This window comes from Labrus bergylta, chromosome 12 (assembly GCF_963930695.1).
Source record: "Labrus bergylta chromosome 12, fLabBer1.1, whole genome shotgun sequence".
Taxonomy (NCBI): domain Eukaryota; kingdom Metazoa; phylum Chordata; class Actinopteri; order Labriformes; family Labridae; genus Labrus; species Labrus bergylta.
The window spans coordinates 5,451,518-5,463,752 of NC_089206.1; the positions used below are offsets into that span (position 1 = coordinate 5,451,518).

The following is a 12,235-nucleotide window of genomic DNA, read 5'->3' on the forward strand; positions in this document are numbered from 1 at the left end:
GGATTAGCCAGGGAAAAAAAGACCTCAATTGGCTCCTTTTGCAGTGATGGAGCAGCCACCTCACAATCAAAACCTCCTTACCACTTTCTCTAATGGTGCTTATCCACTGAAAGAATAAAACATGCTTTTGAAAATGTGTTTGTGCATTGTGTGCAAAACAAGATGGGGAATTCCAAATGGCTAATCTTGAAGGCTTTAAAAGCAATGCTACCTCCACTTCTTATTTACTAGAGAACAATTGGGAACATACATTTTTCAGCAAATGGCCAACGATAATTTATTATTTCAGCTGTCAATACATTTTTTGCTGCTCAAAGCATGCAGAGATCTCTTCCTGACAGCTTTTATTCCATTCTTTTTGGTGACTACCCAAAGCTCATGACAATAAGTTATGAAGGGAAACCAATTTTGCTGGTAAATTTCTTCGGTACAACTTATTGCTGACGCCACATCAATCCAACTGTCAATACATTTCACCCTCACTCTTGAACAAGACACGGAGAGACATTTTTCCTACATTGCTGTTTACCCTCCGCTTGCCTTTTGAAGAATGCAGGTTTAAGATTTTGTTGGCTTTACTCTTCAGACCCTGAGGCTTCGTCCACTTCGTATAAAGAGATTCAAAACACAGATGCAGGATGAATCCAACAGTTCTCAGCTTGTAAAAAAAAAAGGTTTTAACTTTATTGGCTTCACCTTTAAAAAATAAGACGCCACATCCAATTCTTATATACAGTCTATGTTAAATATCTCCTGGGAATTGCTGCAGGCTTCTACTTGAACTATTTTACCATAATTTTTCTCATTGCCTTTGAAAATATGACACCACTCCTCCTGCTGTCAAACCAGCAGCTTCCTCTTCATGGTGAGTCTGTAGATGATTTGGTATCCATCGTCCCAGGCGTAAAGCTGTTTCTCTTCAGGGTTGTATTTCAGGCTGGCGTGGGCTCCGTACCTCCTGGGGAAGTAGAGCAGCGGAGCCTCCTCGCTGAGCACCATGTCGTTGACGTCAAACAGGCACTGCACCCGAGACCGGCTGGCCAGACGGGTGTTATAAACCACATAGACGGTGCCACAGATTACGAAAGCCGCCTCTGCTTTCTCCCGTGGGCAGCGGGTGTCCCAGATTTGTTCTATATCGAGCGTGGCAGGGTCCATCTTTGCGAGGTGGATGTTCGGTTCACTGTCGCTGGAGGCATACAGGAGCCAGAGGCCTTCGTCGTCTGCAGCGAGGTCTGCAACAGTTTCTGGGTTGAGACCGTAAACTGCAGCTCTGCTCTCCACGGGGAACATGGCGATGTCCGTCACAAAGTCGCTCGTCAGGTCATATCTGACCACCTGCATGTCTGTTTCAGCTTCCTGCTCTATGTAGTACAAAAAGCCGTTGTAAATGGCGCTGCCAGGACCACTGAAGTCAGAGGGCAGTCGGATCTGTCTGCTGCTGGAGGCGCCCGGAGAGCTGGAAAAGTCCCGGACAGAGTTGAACTGGTAGACGCTGTCCCCTGACGTCCCATTAAAGACGTAGACCTTTGATGATCTGGGGTCTCTGGTCCACATGCCCTTAGGGCTGCCCACTCTCTTCAGGATCTTCACTGATCTGATGCCAGAGAGGATTTCCACACAGTCTGCAGAGATAGCAAAACACAAAAAAGGAGAATTGTGTTTTTGTGATTAAAAAGAAAGACCTTCAGGTTCGCTATTGATTCTTTTCTTGTCCAGTGCCAAAGCTTTATGTAATGTTTCCTTCTGTAATGAAAGGCGCAGTTTTCCAAGGCCACCAAAACATTTTAATGAAAGAACCAGACTTTTTTTTTTCATTCTTACGGCAGTTAATCCCTCGATTTGATGATTCAACATGGAGAGAACAAAGCTGAGTCGAACCATAAATGATCTCCAACAAATAGCAACCGTCTAAGATGTAGTTGGAGTGCTTGAAACATGTGCAAACAAATAAGACCTTAGAGACTATAGTACCATTGTATGCAATACAACAACATTTTCTTGGTGACAAGCAAACCCAACACTAGATGCCGAGAGCATCGAGTCGCTGCACCTTTGCCTGCCGCCATCTTTGAAACCCTTACAGCATCTTTGTAACCCTTACAGCATGACAATAATACAAACCAATACGACAGTTTTGCCATTAATTCTACTTTTACATAGCTTCTACATTTTCAGGTTTTCTTGACAAGGTCAGAAAGGTGATAATTGTGCTTTATATTCATTACTGGAGTCATTGTAGGCAGAGGTGGACTAGAGATTATTATACTGAAGAGTTAATATTTTGCTCCAACACCTTTAAATATAATGCACTCGAGCTCATAACCCCCCAGTATGACTTCAATGATAAATATAAAGAAGAATCATCACCATGTCATCAAAAGCAAACATTGTAGAGTAGCATTTATGGCAGAACTGTTGTATTGAATACAGCATTAGATAGAACAGGTGGTCATAATGTTACCGCTAATCGGTGTATATGGGGCACATCAGTAGACACATTAGGCGCACATTAGTTTTCTTCTTATTAGTTTGAAATGACAAAAAAACAAACAAATAATTTGGGTCTTTGTGTGCATAAAAATCATCTTTCTTTTCTGTGAATAAAAATATAACAAAAGCTTAAACAAATCACTTTGACATCTTGATATCATGACTTCCACTTCTCATTGGATCGTAAACTTTAAAGGCACATTAATATGAAAGCTAGCTTTGCAAAAAAGGATGCTACGTGGTGTTGCTCAGTCTCGCCGTTCAGCCCACCTCAAATCTTCCTCATTCTCCCCGGGATATCTTGGATACAGCCCTGAGGTGTCTGTGTCTGCAGCAGATAATGTGCAAGTCATTACATTACATACTCAACTGCTTCAGCAACTTCATAAAGTTATAATGGGCTTTGTCTTTTTCTCCCTGTTGGATACCGCTCTCCTGCCGCTTTTCACCATCAGGGTACAACTTTGCGTGTTAAGCCATGCCAACTTTTCAACATAAATATCAGATTCACACAGATAACCATATTACTTATTCGAGCGGTGACACTGACAAAATAAGTTTCATTTGAAGGTTTGAGAGACATTTATATGGGGCTGACTTTGGACGTAAAGTGGTGCATGAAACAAAATGTCCATATTCAGTTTTTATGTATTGATGGAGCTTTAAAACATGCAGTGACCTTGGAACAAAAACATGTTGACGGTTTTGGGTTGTAAGCTTCAGCTGCTGGGCCACTGTCAATCTAATACAAAAAACATAACCACTCGGTCGTGACAGAACAGATTAGAGTTTTATGTTGTTAAACTCTTCAGAAATAATACCTCAGGATGTTTGATCAAACCTGCAGTCAAGAATACTTAATGTTATAGACAGAAAAATAAGATTTGAAGCCACGTTTTCAGGCCCTTTAAAGCCGCGTTTGGGGAAATAAAAGAGGAAAATTTGAATTTTGAAGCAACATTCAGATACTGTACATCACCACTGATTACATGTCTATACTGGAATAGTGAAAATATGTTGCTGGTGTACAGTAAATGTAATTATAATCATTTGATTGAGATTAATATCCCTGGCTGACACAATTTGTTCCATTAGCATGATTCAGCAAATTGCCATTACTGCACTGAAATGTTATTTGCAACCTAACATTTCGAGAACATCTAGCAGCCTGCAGCAGTCAATATCTGGCTCACAAATTAAGGCAAATTCAAAGCAGGCAGGAGGAAATAGGACACAGAGGCTCATAATTAGAGGAAGAATTAGTGCAGCACAGAGACAGCGAGCGCTCTGCAAGAAGAAGAAGAGGAAGAAGAAGAAGGGGTCGGGTGGATGGGAAAGCTTTGACTGAAATACACGTACAAAGGATGTTCCCCCCTGATGTTGTCCTGCAGCGAAATCAGCATCCTGCTCACAAATCTTAAAATGGGTCCCCACAATGCGCTGAGGTTTGTTTTGGGTCACTTCACCGACCTTAACAATGGCTCACTGTGCACAGTGCTCAGTCCGGCGACTATGAGCTTAGAGTGTATCTCCACAGCTTCAGGGGCAGCTTCCTCTCCGCAGCACAGCTCAGGAATGAACGGGGAGAATTTTACACACACAAAGTAATAAGAAGGGGGCTTTGCTCTGCATTATCAAACTATCTACTTTGTATTAAAATGTCTGAATAAGACAGGTCTGCCTTTGGTTATGTAGAGCATGAATATCATTAAGATTCTGAGCATGGCGCTTATGATGCTACCATATCATTCTTGAATTGATGTGTTATTGATTGAAGTCAGCGAGAATAATAAAGAAATCAATATTTGATTCATTTGCTTTGTATATGGAGTCTGCATAAACAGTCCCAAAGGGATTTCCTTATCAAAACATTAAGGGGTTTATCTTTTGGAAACAATTAGGTGTGAAAATAGAGATCTTGTGATTAATGCACACATAAAGAGGCGTGAGGAACTTTCTCTTTTTTCATGAATATGAGCAACAAAAATCCAGAATGACAACACTTTGTCGTTGTTATACTGACGTGCAGGACAGCAATGCAACACAATAACAATGCCACTTCTTCATTTATACCTAAATATCATAGAAAATGTTTGAATTTGAAGCTCATGTAATGATTTTAGCTGAAAAACTCTAAAGGTGAAAACGAAAGCAGCAATAAAATGTAATTTTCTTCATCGCTTTAAATGGTTAGTGTTTCGATCCTGCATGTATAATCGAACCTCTGCAGATGAGAGCGACTGGTCATCAAAAAACACGTCACTCTGCTGTTCATCTCTCTCCAGTGGCCTCACAGTTTCTTCAACCAATGATCAACCTCCATTCGATATGCAGAGTCCCTTTGCACCTTTAAGAAAAAGCTAAAGACCCAGCTCTTTCATGATGAACACCTACAACATTAATGGTGCTTTAATGGGGTTATGAGTCACTGTGTGGCCCACATGAATGACTCAGTGCAGCATTTTTGATCTCAGCAGGTTGTCTCTGCTTGTGAATATTATAAAGACAAACTCAAAAAGCTCAAACAGAGGAGTGGCTCAGCTGAAAATTAATGAGTTGCATCAAGCCACATGTCTCCTGGAAAACATGACGTCCACCGACTCAAAGCTCTTCCTTAAATGAGTTGTAACAGTCCTCTGTTTGTTTCCAGTTTTCCAGTGGCTTTTCCCAGACTTAAAACCCTGAAAAAGTTGGTGGTTTATTTCCTGGTTTGGATTTTTAATGTTACATCTAACTATAAGCTACTGTATGCAGCCAGTATATAAAGTCTGAATGTTTCATGGCTGTCATGAATGAAAAGCAGAGCTCAAAGCACCTCTCCTGCAGAGAAAAAAAAGTGTGTGTGTGTGTGTGTGTGTGTGTGTGTACTTCCCTGCAACTCACCAGAGAGTCTGGACTGCACCTCCTCCCACTCTTCTTCCTCCTCCTCTTCCTCCCCTCTGCTCTCCTCCAGTCCCCAGGCTCCTTGCTCCACCACCTTGTCTGCCTTCTTGACACAGGCCCGGGGCGAAGTCAGGGTCTCCACAAAGTCCATCTCCCGCTCCACCCGATCCACCCGGACCGAAGCTCCTTCCAGGTCTTTGAACAGCAGGCTGTGCTCTTTGCTCAGTGCATCCATGGCCTCAGCCGTTAGCTTTTTGAAGTCCTTCAGCTCCGTGTGGTAGCGATGGGATTGATCGTGCCAGAACTGCATACGGTCCTGCGGGACAATGGCAGAAGAAAGCAAAGCATGAGTTGTAATGCATTAAAGGATGATGTTTTTCACTGGTTTTACTTTCACCAGCAACAAGATGAATCCTTCAGTGCTAGTCGCTGAAGTTACAGCAGTGCTTAAAGCTAATGTCATGATGCTAGCATAGCCGTCATATTGATGTTAAGCAGGATTTGGAGCTCTAACAATTGCTCATTAACAAGGAATGACGAAGTTTGTTTGGTTTGTTTGTTTGTTTCAAAAGCGCGGCATCTTAAATAGGGAGTGTAAAGTAAAGCTGGCTACACTCTAGAGGATTTAAGGCCCAATTTTGGGGCTCATTTTGCATTCTGACGATTATAATGTTAAAAACACGTTGACACTGTCCTTATGTCTGTGCGCCCCACCATAGAGGCTGTTGTCCTGCAAGTGGGTGGCCCCGGTTGAGGTCTGGCCTGTGACTCCTTTTCCACATGTTCCCCACTCTCTCTCTCTCTCTCTTTCTCAGATTTACGTCTATATCCAATGTCCTGTCTTTACAATGAAGGCACAAAAAGCCTTGAAAAATATGACTTAATATTTCAACCATACACTTTGTTGTTTTATTCTGAAAGGCCACGACCCAATCAAGGTCACTCCAAAGCAACAGCGGTGAGGCCAAGGAGGGGAAAAGGATCAGACCTTAGTCTTGTTTCCCATCATGAGAAATCCCAGATGGGAAAATATGAAGCAATCAAAGCATTATCATATCACCAAACAGAAATCAGTGTTGTGACTGTCACAGTGTGGCTGACAGGTCAATTACTCAGAGCGAAAAATGTAATAACCGAAGGCCTCTCCTTCATCTCCTCCGCCTCCTTTTCATTTTCTCCCTTTGCTTGCTGTGCGCCTGTGGTCAAATGGAAATGAAAGTTCAATGAAAAACTTGCTGAAGATTCTGCATGTTCACATCAATGCAGGAGCGGAGCCAACATATTGGAAATGAGACCGGAAGGGGAGCCACATGGGAGGTGAGCAGAGCGGGATTTAGTTGTAAATAGACAATTCATTTCATGCTGTTAACCCCTTTAAGATTGCATTTTTGTTGTGTTCCAGCAACACGGCGGATGGAAAAAAGGGAAAATCACAGCGTTGAAAATTGACTCCTAATGAATGCATTAGAAGAATTCTTTAAATAAGAGGTCCATAAAAATGACTCCTGCATCCATATCCCACTCTAAACCAACAAACATCTTCCCTTTCACAACTTCTGCTTCATCCAGTTCCCAAACAAACAAAAAAGTGGACTCTCAGTCATTTCCTCCTTTCCCTCCGGCTCTTTGTTGTAATGCAGCCTCCCTCTCTGCCAGAACACATCTTTCTATTAGGCTGTTTGGATGTTTGATGCCATGGCAGCAAAAAGGTTGAGCTTGTACTCATTACGGATGTGTCATTGTCTGAAAGGCTGGAGAAAAATTGTTGGACAGAATCTGCGTGTTGCATGCATCAACTGATGTCCCCCCCCCAGAGGCGCCTGCAAAGTTGATGAGCTGAGCAGAGATTGCATTAATTGGAATGCATTAGTTAAGATATTAAATTCACATAAAAAGAGGAGGAGGAAGCAATCAAGGAGACAAGAATATCTCATTTTTTAACGACTTTGAAGTCACTTGGGAACCAACACTTTGTTGACAAATGATGTGCCGTTTAAAGTTGTGTTTTCTTTCTTACCTCGATAGCCAACAGCCTGTTCTCCAGATAATCCATCAGCCCCTGGTAGTAATACTGGGCTCCAGTCAAAGTCCAGGCAGTGGAAACAAGGAGGACTAACACCGGCTTCATTGTGAGCCGATCAATGGGACAGCTGAGTCTTTTTTTGTCCGTCCCAGTTTCAGAGGCTCCTTCAGGTTTTTATGTGCTCTCCTGCAGATCTGTCCTCACATCAGCTTCACCTTTAAACCTCAAACTCTTGTGTGCAGTGTGAGCTTATGTGCAAAAAGAGTAGAGAAAGGATAGAGAGAGTACGAGGCCGCTCAGAGAGACTTTTCTGATTCTTTGACTGCTCTCACTTTGCTGGAATGTTTTCACAAACTCTCAGGGAGGAGCCTTGAGCCTCTTACCCCTCTCTGTCCTCAGAAAGTGAGTGTGCTGCACTCGCTGTGTGCTCGAGGATGTGTGTTTGTTGCATATGTCGCTCACCCTGTCATAATCAACTTACACTGAAGAGTCAATGAATTGCGGAGGAGGGATTTAAACCTTTTACTTAAGATAAAACATTTATCTCCCACACTGTGAACAAATACTTAGTTACAGGTTAAAGTTCTACAATGAAAGTGATTTAATTAAAGAATGTAAGAATGCTAATTTGTTGTATATTGTGACCATCAAATGTATAAAACATGGACCTATAGTCACAGTGATGTCAGCCACTGGTTTCTGAAGAGGCATTGTGAAGCTGAAAGAAGGCGGGCGCAATATTGGAAATGGAAACTTGTTCAGATCTAACAATGCAATGACTGCATTATTTTTAGTTTTTATAAAAATCATAGCTAATAAGTTGGGTGGCCAGATAGCCTTGTGGTTATGTCTGGCCCCATGTACAGAGGCTACAGTCCTCCTCACAGTGGCTGTGGGTTTGATTCCAGCCTGGGCACTTTGCTGCATTTCAGTGTCCACTCACAGTGTCCACTCCTATTTATTAATTTTTGAATGTATTTTTGTAAATGTACTACTTTATTCTTGTATTATTAAGACTTGCTTGTAATAATACAGCTGAAATAGACTCTGATATTTTTTTTCCTTTTATGTGGTTCTTGTACTTTGTCGTACATTTTACCCACCTTTATTGGGAATACAGGGGAGAGATTTGGAGCCAGCCTCAAGTGGACACTGGAGGAACTGCACTGGTGCACTGGTTTCAACACTGGAGGCTGTCGTTAATTGTGTAGGACCCAAAGCACACCTGTGTGATAATTATGCCGTTTAATTAGGAGCATCATAAACAGCACCTGACAGGTGGATGGAATTCCTTCTTTTTTTTTATTTGCAGGTTGAAAAGAGATTTGAGAGTAATACGACTTTTAGTGTGCATATAAATTAAGATCTTTTGTTTTAACCTCATGAAAAGTCGGCGCTAACTGAGACAGCACCAGCAGAACTAACATGAAAATGCTTGAAGTTGTTTGTTTGCAGTTGAACTTGTACTGTACTGACCTGTAGCTACATCAGAAGTGGAAAAAAACAACCTCTGTAGTGGTAAATTTGTTCCAGCTTCACTGGTGCTCATGGTAGATCTGTCATTGGCTCCAGCATTCAGCTCCACTTCCTCATCGACAGCTTGAATCAGTCGATAACAATTCACTGCTTCTCAGGCGGAGATTGTGTTTGTGTGATGTGAGTGAACAGTGAACAGTGTATTATCTGCAGGAGCAACAGTGCAAGAGGGTTTAAATTACACGCGTGACCTTTAACCTCTGCGGATCAGGAACGGTGCTGCTGCTTGGAAATAGTAAGATGTATGTTATCGGTGCGTAGCGTTTTTAATTCAGTGTATTTAATGATTGTAAGATCAACAACGACCAACAAGTTTTTTTTTTTTTTTTAAATAATAAAAGGCTAAGAAAACGCCGAGACTTACAGAGACACACAAAGGCCTCAATTACTTTATACTTCTTTTAAGAACCATATGTCTCTATCATCATAAAATAAATATAAATACAGAACTTTAACAAAGGGATAAAATCACTACAGTCCACTAGTTTTCAGTAGTTAAATACAAAAAGACATTTACACCAGTGTTTCCAGAAACATGAGGAATACCTTCTATCACTTAGTGCGTGCTGAGTATGACACTTTCTGACAAATTTCATTTCTTTTTGGTAATTTTCAATCTCTTTTCATCAATTTGGGAATCTCTGTAGTTGATGTGCATTGTTTTTTTTTGTCATTTTCCATCCTTTTGTTGACACTTGGGTCTTTTTGAGGTTGTTTTGCTGTCTCTTTGTTGATTTAGCATACATTTAAAGTCATGTGTGGCTTTGTAACTATCTGTACTTATCTTTGTGTCTCTTTTTGGTCATTTTTTCTTCATCTTTATGGTTGATCTGCCTTGACTTTTTATATTTAATTCTTTCTCTGTTGACAAGTTGCACGGCTTAAATACTGTTTCTGTTTTCTTGTGGTCATTTTGAATCTTGTGTCAGTTCAGTTCAGTTGTGTTGTGCCTGCGTCCTTGTGTTTCTTAGCCGTCGTTTTGAGTCTCTTTTGTGTTATCTATTGACTTCACAAAAATAAATGTTAACACTCAACTTCAAACAGACACTCTCCAATCAGCTCTCTGCCTCCAGAAGTTCAAACTATGGGACCATCAAGCCTGCGGACACTCGAGAAACACACTTCACAAAGTAAGAAAAGTTCAAGTTGAAGGTTTTTGCAGCTTGTTGCTGTATCATCAGTTTGATTGAGGGTCTTTTAGAGACACTCAGCTTGATGACCGAGCTCTAATCACGCTCTTTTTTTTTTTTTTTTTTGAATCGTCCCCTGTCCAGTTTCACTGAGTCCTGTATTCAACCGCAGACCACCCCGCCTCGTCTATTTTTACGACCACAGACAGACTCAGAGTGTTGTCAAGGTAACAGAGTGCCATACAGCTGCTTTTAGAATCGAAATGGGCGACCTGGAGTTTGATCTAATCTGAAACACATTGCCTGTCTGGAGCTGGCAGGCGGGGGGCACTGACAGGCCAGTGGCTGTGTGTGTTCATGTGTGTGTGGGTGGGTTTTATGCCCTAGAGGTTGGGTTCAATCATACTTTTTGATTGATGTGAGTAACTATACTTTTATCCACTTTTTTCCCCCCTACATATCGTTAAATCGATTTCAAACGTGCGTCACACACTGACTGACACTCACCGTGCATTTTTAATCGGTTATTAATTATCGGCCTAATCCCTCCATTGAATGTTGTGATGTGATCAAAGGGCAGAAGCATCATCCAGGATTCATTACGCTCTGCTTAGCATCGGCATATTGACGTCTCATAACCTTTCAGCTGCGGGCTGGTGTGAGATGAGAGGGTGTAACTGTTTATCAGACGTTTGTTTGAGGGCCGGTCTAATTGATTTAATTTGTTCCAGGGAAACAAGAGAGCAAAGTCATGACATCATTTACTAACACACAACTATGAGTTGCTGGCTTGTTGCAAAGTTGTCCACAAGATGGCAGCATCTCTCTTCATGTGGAAAAGTGAGCAGTGGGGAAATAAGATCTCTGATAATTTCCCTGAGTGTGACACTTTAAAAGGTACAAAAATACTATTTAAAAATGCACTTTAAATATTATAAGATGTCTTGTTCTGCAGAAAAAAGCACTCCACTTGTATATTTTATGTTGAATGAGATATTCTAAATATAGATTCATCATCTGAGTGTTAAAGTATGCAAGTAGTAACAATCATTCATTTGTGCTCAACCTTAATTATGCACATATCGTGCACGCCGGATAGCCTAGTTATGTCTCGTGCCTCACATATAGGAGCTATAGTCTATAGCGACCGTGGGTTTGAATCCGACCTCAGCCGTTTGCTGCATGTCATCCCCCGCTCTCTCCTCCCAGCACTTCCTGTCCATCTACAGCTGTCCTATCCAATAAAAAAATGCACAAAAATATCTAAAAAAATATCTAAAAAAGCACATGCCTGCATCACTGTGCAGCTGCTCCATTGCACCTTTATCAATCAATCAATCAATCAACCTGTATCTATATACCTGAGAGATCATTAAGGACCAACCCTCATTTACAGACTCAACTAAAAGACAGACAATAAGCGTTAAAAGAACCAGGAGACAGATGTACGGTGGCCCTGAAGGGGCCGAAGGAGAGACGCTCAACATCTTTCCTTGAGAGAGTTCCACCCAAACTTGTTAAACAACAAAGACAACAAAGTGTGTGATAGGCGTCACCAGTAATAAAGGTTAACACAGAGTGGTGGGCCGAGTCGAGACGTTTGAGGGTTGTGGAGGGTGCATGTCTACAGATAACATCACCATATATTCCAAACTCCTCCTTCACGACCCTCTTTGTCTTCCTTTAGGGTTACTTATATGAAAGCTAATTATGGTGCGGTTGAATTATTGTGTTTTTGTATTTCTTCTTTGGACTTCATTCTGTTATATTAAAGTTCCTTGACGGTGAGATCACGGCTGATTCATCGCCTTTTTTATGTCTCTATTTTCTTTAGCATCATTAGCAGCAGAGAAGTGCGGGACAGACTTTAATGAATGAAGATATATAGTGTTGGATAACCCCGCCGGTTTCCAAGCAGGGGGTTGGCCCCTCCAAAGTGTCACTCACAAGATATATGTGGGAGGGTCATGAGAGTTCAGTGGTGCAGAAGATAATCAAAATTACATTTAGGTGTTTAATTCTGTCAAGATTTTGGAGACATTTCTCTAACCTTTGATTTTTTTGGGGGGGTGGAAGAATTAACCATGTTAAAGTTGATGATGTGTTTAGAGGGGATATGTCTCTTTGTCAGCTCTGCAACATGAGAGCCAGACATGATGGTCCAAATGCA

General features: G+C 41.4%; 1 protein-coding gene across 1 annotated transcript; it reads right to left on the minus strand.

The window, feature by feature from the left end:
- Nucleotides 1-363: 363 nt before the first annotated feature.
- On the minus strand, nucleotides 364-7,795 carry olfml3a (olfactomedin-like 3a). Its single transcript, XM_020651358.2, has 3 exons — nucleotides 7,394-7,795; nucleotides 5,377-5,692; nucleotides 364-1,625 (listed from the first exon to the last, which is right to left on the minus strand). The coding sequence occupies exons 1-3, from the start codon at nucleotides 7,502-7,504 to the stop codon at nucleotides 841-843; spliced, it is 1,212 nt and encodes a 403-aa protein (XP_020507014.2). The 5' UTR covers nucleotides 7,505-7,795; the 3' UTR covers nucleotides 364-840.
- Between the last annotated feature and the right edge of the window lie 4,440 nt (nucleotides 7,796-12,235).

What these genes read in the sequence shown, in the direction of transcription:
- olfml3a (XM_020651358.2), bottom strand. Translation starts at nt 7,504, where the DNA reads ATGAAGCCGGTGTTAGTCCTCCTTGTTTCCACTGCCTGGACTTTGACT. An exon ending in ACAGGCTGTTGGCTATCGAG is followed by an intron (nt 5,693 to 7,393) that starts GTAAGAAAGAAA and finishes ATTGTCCCGCAG; the next exon opens with GACCGTATGCAGTTCTGGCA. An exon ending in GGTGCAGTCCAGACTCTCTG is followed by an intron (nt 1,626 to 5,376) that starts GTGAGTTGCAGG and finishes CTATCTCTGCAG; the next exon opens with ACTGTGTGGAAATCCTCTCT.